Source organism: Mercenaria mercenaria, unplaced genomic scaffold, assembly GCF_021730395.1.
Source record: "Mercenaria mercenaria strain notata unplaced genomic scaffold, MADL_Memer_1 contig_1291, whole genome shotgun sequence".
In the NCBI taxonomy this organism is placed as follows: Eukaryota; Metazoa; Mollusca; class Bivalvia; order Venerida; family Veneridae; genus Mercenaria; species Mercenaria mercenaria.
This window is the reverse complement of record NW_026459272.1, coordinates 48,921-59,747: the sequence shown is the minus strand read 5'-3', so window position 1 is coordinate 59,747 and position 10,827 is coordinate 48,921. Positions and strand designations below refer to the sequence as shown.

Here is a 10,827-nt window from a genome sequence, read left to right as displayed (position 1 = left end):
TTGACCAAATATTTTTGTGTTTGCGAACAGGTAGATTCGAAAAAAGGCACCGTATATCAGGGCAGACAGTGATCTGCCCACTTTTACGGTCAGCTGCCGAGAACGTGAGTACAGAACTTACACTTCTGCCCAAAACTACGGCTTTATAAAACTATATATATATATATATATATATATATATATATATATATGAATAATGCATAAGATCACGTTGAAGGAGGATTAAATCTGCCTTGAAATTTTGTTAAGTTTATCGGGTTTTTACACGCCCATTGAACATTTTCAAAGTGGCGGTAATACAACAGCGTAACACGTGCTTAAATTAGACGTCCTGTTATTATTATATAAAGTTGCGGCGGTCTAAATTATAATAGATTTGAATGTGTTTTTATCATTTTGAAGCTAAAACACTGAATTGGTTAAATATGTTCATGATTATACTGACAGAATAGTGAATTAAAACGCTAGGGCCGGCGGGTTTGACTAGGTAGGATCGGATTACCCGAAACAAACATTATTGCGTACAATGATTCATGTTTTAAAGAACGGAAATATTGTGTATATATTAATCACTTGGTAATATTTCAAAAGTTCCATCAAAACAAGTCGAATTCGAATATGGCAAACCGAATATTCGAATATTGATTTCAGTATTCGTTCCCATATCTACATTTTACCATGTATATTTCGGCCGTATCGCAAAGCATTTATCAGCAAAGTGCCTGGTCAGTGTTGCATAGCGTCACGTTACAATTGGTGATCACGTGACACTAGGAAAGTGTTGTAAAATGGAGGTCACTCCAGCCCCTTGTCCCGGTTAAGTGACGGCCGCATTTTCGTTATCTCGATGACTTCCTTGACCCTCCTCTTGATATCCTCGTCACTTTACAAGATAAAAAGCATTGTTCTGATTAATGAAAAAATAATCATCCAAAATGTACGATCAAGAACAAGAGAACAACCTTCAAAGTTCCTATTCTTTTATCTTTTCAAGTTGAAATCTAGTATTTCATTTTCCAACAAAATACTGTAAAAGCACATGTTTTCGCGATTTTTTAATTTTGACTATGTTCGCGAGGCTTAATATTCCCGAAATTGTAAACATGGTATCCTACTTAAGTAAGTATTATACATATGGTGAATATTTACTCGAGTATTATTTTTCGTGAGATGTAGTGCCTCGCGAATATAGCGAAAATTAAACCTTCGCGAAAAATTTCTGCATTTTCGGAAGTGATTCTGAGAAAACCCATGATTTTTTCACACACGAAATTTGTGAGATTTCTAAGATATCTGTGTGTGATAACCAGGGGCGGTTCCTGGATTTTTGCTTTAATGTTTAACTGCTTAAATATAAGCTGAAAAGTAGATCCCTCGGAAGCACCGAGAACAATGCAAACAGTGAAAATTGCAGACTCGGTTTGATTGAGTCTGTTCATGAGCAGTAATGGAAAATGCAACACTGCTCACGCCCCCTAGCACCGGCTTAAGCAGTATTCAATCTTCAAATCTAAATGAGTTGAAATCAATGATCCCGAAGGACCAGAAAATATAACAACACTGAGATGAAGTCGAAAAAGTCATAAATACTACTGATACAGATAAAGCGCTACATTACATGTGTATATATATATATATATATATATATATATATATATATATGTGTGTGTGTGTACAGGTATATATATGAGGACGTACATTACAATGCACACTAACAAAGGGAGGACATTTTGGTATATGAGGGCTTACACCAGGGTCCTCACATTGATTTTGCGTAGAAACTATTATCGAGAGGACCTGTGTTGATTCTATGAAAATTGTGAAGTCCTCGGTTTGAATAGTCTTTAATCTTCCTATACACCCCTACACACATTTTCCCCAGATCCTTGATGTCATGTGATATGAAAGTGTATACAAACTTTCAATCAAATTTCATATCATATTTTTCAATTATACAATATAACGAGTTATCTGATTGGTCGCACGCTCTGGTGTTATCTAGAGTCTAGTCTGGATTACCTCCCCCTTCACTGTCGATTGAGTCAGGCATACGCTGTTAATGGCGGCGTCCAGTGCTAACAGTAAATGCAGTCGATAAAATTGATTTTTCTATTAAGGCATTGAAATCTTAAGATAATGTAAGTTTTATTTTCCATATTTTGTCAGTAATCTTGAAAATTCTTGGTTTTCACGGTATACATCAAAAATTGATTACAATTTACTAAACTAGATCTCGAAAGTGACTAGATTTCGTATATAATTTTTCTATTTCCTTGTTCATCGCTCCAGTATATTTTTAACATCTGGTTGATTCTGTGCATATATTTATTACAATCAGTTTTTTTTTTGTTTAAATGTCTATCTTTTATTGGTCTTTGGGCGTTTTAAAATGTAAATTTAGAAATGAGTTGTCCCCAGCATCCAGTAAACCGACACTTTGTGGTCTTCTTATTAGGGTTACTAGACATCTGTTTACACAGGCTTATTGTCGCTGAGAGGCTGCTTTTAATTTCTGACCTTTGCAGTCTTAATTCAGAAACATTAGAATTATTCCATCTACAGAAAGAATTCGACATTATCATGATGCTGGACAAGTGAAGTGCTATTTAGTTTTAATATATTTACACCAAGTAAAACTTAGAATTTAATATAAACCACCTCAATAGCAATTGGTACAAGATTGATCACTATTAGGCCTGATATAATGGAGAAAATCAGAAAAGTAAATTGTCAATATTTTGTTATTTTTCAATCTTCATGGCTGTAATTTTCACAGTGAATGGCTGGTAGGCATAGAAATCAGGTAAATATTTGGATTAATCATTACATTTGCTGAAATTGTTTCAGTTTGGGTGAAAATATACATGCATATGAAAAAGGTGAAAAATCCTACTTTCAGTTTACATATTTCTGGAAAGTTTCTTAAAATGCATAAAATGCATTTTTATAAGTTCTATGTTTGAAACCGGTATGCGGAAAACAAAATGGTTTATTACAAATGCCGCGATGTGATATTTTCTAGATCTTTTTAAAATTTAAGCTATGCCGAGGAAATCTGACCTAGAGTCGGATATGTATTTTTTTTTTCTATTCTTGTTAACATTAAATTGCTCTTTTGGAAATTTGGGTTTACACAATACACAAAGTCTGAATAGAGAAATATGTGTTATCATAATCTGCGCGAAAAAAATCAGTTCAAGGACTTGAATATTGAACAGATTATGCCTGAAATTGGCATATTTTAATTGATTTCGAAGGAAAACAGGCAGATTTTCACACAATATTTAGATGATGTTTCCGTATATATTTGATTAACATTCACAAAGAAAGTAATTAAATGCTGTAGAGCGGTCGTAAGTGTTAAATTGCAATTGTACCCATGAATGTCACCTATTTCTTGTGTTGCCTATTCAGCATTACAACTTGATGACTGCAATCTATATATTATTGGCAAGTCGACCTTACCAAATCAGCAAACATTTTGTAACTTTTTTCCGCAACGGTCTACCTGTAGAGACATTACAAACCAGCAATCATTTATCTTATATTTTAGTATATTATATTACATTGCTTGTTCTTAAAACTGTTGTTATCACTTTTGATGACGTGGTACATTCTTGATGCATTTAAAATCGCAATTTTGAGAACTGTGAATAAAATGAATAATGGCTACATTCTCTTTAAGATTCTTTTACTTTTAATTAAATAGAAGCGGACTTAATAAAATGAATCTTTTTCTGTTAATAGGTACGAGGTATTATAGAAATTGTCTTATGCTTGACGGAAATAAAAACTAATATACAAGAGTTTTATAGCTTCCATTGCTGTCAATCGCTACGTTTGTTTGAATACATATTAAAGATATATTTGATATTTGATACGAAAACTGTTGCAACATGAAATGTTTACTTTCAACAAAAGGTGAAAAGTAACTGAAAATTGTGTTACATTCCAGCAGAAATTAAATCAAATCAAACTGTGATTTACGTAGTTGTCTATATCGGCTTTTGTTATCAAGGCATTTTGGCATACATGTTAACAAGCGTATTAATATTGATATTTTACATTTACAAGTAGTTTTACATTATTTTGTGATTGGTACTACTGACTACTAACCAGAGAAAAATTATTTACAGTGCATCAAGAATGAATTTGAGACACTTGATAGAAAACCTACTGTTAATCGGTATTTGTACATGCGTGTTTTGGCTGATATATAGCAAAATAATTGATTCAAATACAACAAAGGTAAGCGAAATTATGAGGTGTTGCACATAAAATCCTCTTTCTTTAGCATTAGAGTTTTAATATGTGATTAACTGGTACATGTAAATGCCAATTCAGCTTAATTATTTAGAAATTTCATTTATTTACTGAAGATCAGCTCGTTAGAATATGAACATTACAGACTCTCCTATCGTGCAGTAATTTTATTTACAACGCCTTGAAATGAAGCAACGTGGTTGAAGGTTTAGGGGATTCAGAAGTTAAACAGTCTAAGCTCATACATGGTTTTGTTACCGTTGTTAGCGCTTTGTTCTTACATTGAGTTGTTTCAATAATCAACAAGTGTTCATTTAATAATGTGTTTGAAATGGTCGGGTAAAAGCATTTTTGAATCAACATAAAATGCATAAAAAGCTAAAAAATGAGGATTTTTTCCGAAATGGTCTGATATTACTTCTAAATTTTAACACCATTATAAAGTTTAACAAAAAATATGAACTAGGCTGGGGATCACTGTAACCCTGCGAAAAGGTATGTAATGTATCTTTTATGTTGATGAAAGTTTTCATGTCAGATATGGGGTAAAATAACCTAAGGGGGAAGGGTGCGGTCATGAATTTTTGTTTAGATAAGGCTGGTATTATTGTCATTATTATCATTTTCGTTATTATTACTGTTATTAGTATTATTATTATATACAACGCCATTTAATATGTCGTTGTAGAGACATACGCGTTTAATCAAATTATTCCGTTTAAGTTTCAGGTCAGATGTGTTTATTTTGAAAGTTATGACAAATAACCATTCGCAAATGGTCCATGGGCCAAGGCCAAAAATTTGGAAGTCGTAACCCAGAATTTAGGCAAAGGTTGAGCAATACCATGATGTTATGCTATAATTCAGAAAACTTTTAATGGTAGATGTCGGTCTAAGCAGCATATCAGCAAAGCTTAATGACGATTTTAAAACCGTTGGTGTCTAATGAATACAATTCAGAGATAGGATAACACTGATTTGGATTGTGAAAAAGAAATTTATGTGATATTTCTTATAATAAATCTTATCTTTCAATGCCTGAAATTTTGATAATCAAATAATGCTACACAATGTATTATTATCCGAATAAAATGTAAAAGGTAGGAGTTGATGTACCCCAGTCACCACATTGATACATATACTTACGCACTTCTAATCCTTTATAAAAGAACAGAGCCCTCATGCTTACAATAAAAAGGGAATTAATAATTAATTTAAAATCTCAGATACCTTTGCACGGCCAAACATATGGTTCACGTTTATTTTCTGGGCTATTTGCATACTGAACAGACCTATTCTTTGAAGTGAAGAAGAAATAAAGAAAGTATTGCAAATACTGATACGACTGCAGAATTTTCAGATCTAGCAATATAAATCATTATTGAAGAAGACAGCTATTTCAAATTTCCGAAATAATTGTACATATGAGTTAATGCTACAAACGTTTTTCGTATTTTGAAGACTTTAATTCTCTTCTATAAAACCTTAAGTCTTTTAAATAGTCTTAATGTATGTTGTAATTAAATCACCCAAACATTACGTTTGTTAAACTACTTACAAAATAGGTTATTTAGTTACGCAGACTATTCAAATTAAGATGGCCTCCATTTTCCAAATTTCAAAATAACTGCCTTATATGCGAGTAAACAAGTACATATAAAAGATATATAGCTCTTCAAAATCAAAGCTATAACAGAAATTACCTGATATTGATTTGAACATGTTAAAGAGGATTTTGCCGCTCACAAAATGGCCACCTGAAATCGGTTACACTTACATATATTTATAACTTACTACTGTTCAAATGTTAAGTATTATAAGACAAATCAAATAAGTTTTCAAGGAAGTGAAATTTGGTTATTCAGATGAATCTAATAAAGATACTGTCCCGGCCGCCAGAAATAAGTTTGCGCATACATACATCTGGATAAGATCTAAGTAATAATTGCTGTAATTGAAGTCATATGATTTTGTTAAATTAATTTCAGTTAAAAACTACGATACCAATACTTGTCTTGTTTTCATCACGACGGTGTCGATTTCAAAGTACATATGGTAAAAGACGTTATAATAATATAATTTAAATGCTGCTTTTATTTCTTTATAGCTAAAAGGTTTACTCTCAATTTTCATTAAAAAGGATTTTGAATGTAGCTACAATGTAATATTAATTTGTATCAGAATGGAAGCCTGATAACGAAAAAAGAAGAATCGAACATATAACATACTAAATATGGATAAAAATCGATTCTATTATCTTCCCTTGTTAATTAAGATCAGCGCTGTATACAGTTGTCTTCCTTCTACCGTCTTACTCAATACAGAAAAATATCGGATATTTTTAGCGAGATATGATTCGGCTATTTCCGCTTAGCACATCTACGGGAGGTGCCGATCATGAATCTCAGGATTATAGATACTGAAAATATGTGGGAATCAGGAATTCCTTTTATACAAATTGTAAGTACCGGTACAACAACAACAAATACAGGTTTTTTAAAATTATTTCTACCAGGTTACATACATTATTTAATTCCGTTTAACAATAATATACAATACAGAACGGAAAAAAGAAGACACCGAACGATAGATTTTCGTTATCTTATTCTTTTATTTTGCAAAAGATATAATCAGTATATGAAAATATGATCTTTATTATCTTCTTTTTATTTTGCATTAAAGAAACTAAGACATGAAAAAATAAATACAAAAAATCATATATGTTAGGCGAATAAAAACATGTTGCATATTTTATGTAGCGTAACATACATGTGCATAAAATATGTTTTAGCACATATAATACATTGTACTATAATCTTAACATATAGAAAAAAATAGAAAGCAGGAAAAGTTTTTAGTTGAAAGTGCTTACAAACTTGACAATTTCATTTTCAGATATTATAAGTAAATTCAAACAAGCATAATAGCTCTTTGGTAAATGTGAGTCTATTACGTTCTTTTATTACAATCAATGGATTTTTTGATGAATGAAAATTTAAAAATTACATCTAATTTGTCAAAAGTAATTTAACCTAAGTAATAATCATTTGAAAAACTAATCGTCACACTCAAATAAGTATAAACAGAAACAGCGAACTAAGAAACACACCTGACAATGTATAAGGTATCTATTTATGATACCAGTGTCTGTTATTAAGTCATTAATAAGAAGTATGACCTATTGGCCTTCGAGTCATTAAGAAGTAAATTAGGTACGAATTGTGATTGACTGATTTAATATGTTAAAACAAGCGTATTATCTTATTATAGAAAAAAAAAATCTTCAAAACTTGATCTATTTTAAGTGAAATGAAGCTGTTGCACCGAAATTTTCGGAACACAGGAAAATACCAATTGTTTATACTTGATCTATTTACATGCTAGTCTTAAACAGCTCAATATGTTTTACCTTTTATGTAGTGGAAAGAAATATCACGTTTATTCATTATTATTATCGTTTATATTATCATTATATTGTTAGGATGGACAAACGCTAAATAAGAAAGGCAATAAAAGTTTACTATCTTTATTTCTACACTCAACCTGGTGTAAAAGTATGTCAATAATTATTTATACAACAACAATATATAACTGTAACCATTCATTGAAAAATACCTGTAATTTATGAGTATTGTTCATATTAAATATATCTTCTTGTTCTATCTTTATCTTATTCTATATCAATTCTATCTTCTACCATTCAGATCAATCTCCAGTCATCAACTGATGTTCATTTAAAATTCGGGCTATTTAAATGAATATTTTTGTTTACACTGTGATATCATCTAAAATCAGGTTTTCCCGTAAAAACTGGGTCGTACTTTAGAATTCTGGGAAACAAAATGGCGGACATCCATAACGTTGTTGCAGGAGCAACTTTATATAATTAATACAAGATTATACATAAATGCTGCAAATAGTAATTATGGATATCACTAAATAAGGTACATTTCTTAATGTTATTACCAATAATGGTTACTATATATTATTCGAGAAGTTTTATTTTTGATTGAAAAGGCATTGCATAAAGTAGGTGGGGAACAGCACATCATCACCCCCACCTTTCAAGAATTGTCCTAATTCTTCATGGAAAACTTACAGGTAAGAAATTTTACTTTTAACATATTTTACATAGAATATAGAATCTACTTTTCATTTAAGAGTATTTAAACAATGTCAATCTTAATAGTAATATATTTACTTAAATAAAACAGTCTTATGCAACTAAAACAATACAGTAATACAAATACACATATAATAATAATGTTTTTTTTTCTTCTTGCACTACTTAAGTGTCAATGTAATTTCCTGCGATATTTGCACTAATTAAAGTGTCTATAATTGCGAAGTGTAATTGCGAAGTGTATAAATACACAATGTACTTGTACCAATATTAAAACAGTAAAAGTTTAAAATAACCTAAATGTTAAATGTTATGTTGATCCTTTAGTCATCTGAACTCCAAAAATCTGTTTTCCTTGTAAGATATTACATCAGTTTTCCTTTAACATCTGTTTTCTATTTTATATTTCTTGATAATTGTTATGATTGCGTATTCGTATCCATCACTTTCCAGAAATACTTTGTCAATTTTTTTCACATAATAGTTTTCTCTTTCTGTTTCTTCTATTTTCTTTCATTTCCTGGACTTTCTCAATGTCTATCATCTCTTCATCCTCTTTTACTTCGATTTCTCTATACGAGTTCTTAAGTACTTTATCTTTTTCAGTTTTCTTATGTTCATCTTTCTTTCTTTTCATATCTTCTTTCTGTTTTTCCTCCTTTTTCTTACTGTCTTTGTCTTTCTCATTCTTATCCTTCTTTTCACACTGTTTTAGTTTTTCATCCTTTTTCTTACTTTCTTTGTCCATCTCATTCTTACTCTTGTTTTCCCCCTCTTTTTGTTTTTAATCCTTTTTCTTACTTTCTTTCTCATTTTTGTCCTTTTTCGCCCCTTCTTTCCTAATTTCTTCCTGTTTTTTCTTTCTCTCTTTCTCCTCTTTTTCCTTCCTTTCATTCTCCTCATTCTTTGATTTCTGATTTTCCTCTTCCTTTATATTTTTCTCGTCATTTATTTGTTTCTACTCTGCTTCCTTCTATTTCTGTAACTCCACTTTTTCCTTCTTATATTTCTCCTGTCTTGCCTTCTCTTCTTTTTCAACATGCGCCTTTCTTTCTTTTTCCTTTCTATCTTTCTCCTCTTTTTCCTTTTTCTTTTTCCTCTTTTTCCTTCTTTTCTTTTTCCTTCCTTTCTTTCTCTAGGTTATCTTTTCTTTCTATTTCTCTCTTTCCTTCTTTTCTTTCTCTTTCCTTTCCTTTTCCTCTTTTTCCATCCTTTCTTTCTCTTTACTTTCTTTTTCCTCTTTTTCTTTCTTTTTCTTCCTTCTGTTTCCTTTCATTATTTTCTGTATCTTTCATTTGTCTTTCAACCTCCTTTTGTTTTTCCCTCCCCAACCTTTCTTTTTCAATTCTTGCCTTTTTTTCTTGATCCATTTTTCTTTTCTGTTCATCTTTCTTTTTTTCAAATTCATCTAACTCGGACATTTTCACTTCTTTTAAATAACTTTCCTCCTGAAAACTCTCAAACTCATCGTCACTTAATTATAACTCTTTCTCTAACTCCATTTCTTCCTCACTACTTTCTTCACTGTAACTGCTATCACTACTGCTACTACTGCTTTCACTCAAATGCCTAGTTCTTTCTTGTCTCCTCTCTGGTAGTACTGGTCTTGTTCCCTTCCTTGCTGTTATCTTCTCATTCAAATTTATACACCACTTCTTTTCTGCCCGTTCTAAAACTTCTCCAACTCTCTCTCTGCTCTGCTTCCCTTATCACCAGTCATTTGGTTAAACATATAACAAGAGGGCCATGATGGTCCTAAATCGCTCATCTGTTATCATTGCACTTGAGGACAAGAAGGTCCTCAAAAAATATATCTAAGTCCAAAGGACAGGAACAACAAAGAGAAGAAATTTAACCAAAAAGAAAAAAAAAATTAAAAGGTACAGATATGTCAAAATACACCTAAAAATTGGAGGTACCATCCATGTTGTACCACAGAAAAGTGGTCTCGGTTTTTCCCTACAGCCAGTAATAAAAAAGTTACTAAAAGTAAGCTATTTATAGAAACGTAAAAGGGAAGTAATTAAAAAGAAAATTATTGTAAGTGAACAAAAGAAGGATCTGCCAAATAAATCTGTTGACATTAATGAAATTTCAGATCAGTATCTTCATTAGTTATGGAGATATACCCATTTTAATTTGAAATAAAGGGAGGTAATTTGACATAAAATCAGTCCATAGTTATCTACCCTGATTGGCTCAGTCCAACTAATGACAATAATGAAATTTCAAATAAGTCCTATAAGTACTTACTGATATAAATTCATTTTGATTACAATCAGGGGAGGTAATCAGATATAAAATAACTCTGGAACCTACGATTGGATCTGATTTGTCATGGAATCCAAGATTTATTGTTGTTGAAGATATTTTGGAAGTTTGTATCAAATCAAACCATAAATGAAGTCTCTATATGTCTGCAAAAGCCAAAATAACCAATT

General features: G+C 31.2%; 1 protein-coding gene across 1 annotated transcript; it reads right to left on the bottom strand.

Annotated features, from left to right (window-relative positions):
* Positions 1-9,134: 9,134 nt before the first annotated feature.
* LOC128551596 (DNA ligase 1-like) lies at positions 9,135-9,951 on the bottom strand. The gene is given in 3 exon segments (XM_053532492.1): positions 9,135-9,468; positions 9,470-9,568; positions 9,614-9,951. Coding segments are annotated over 3 exon segments (402 nt in total). The 5' UTR covers positions 9,808-9,951; the 3' UTR covers positions 9,135-9,359.
* Between the last annotated feature and the right edge of the window lie 876 nt (positions 9,952-10,827).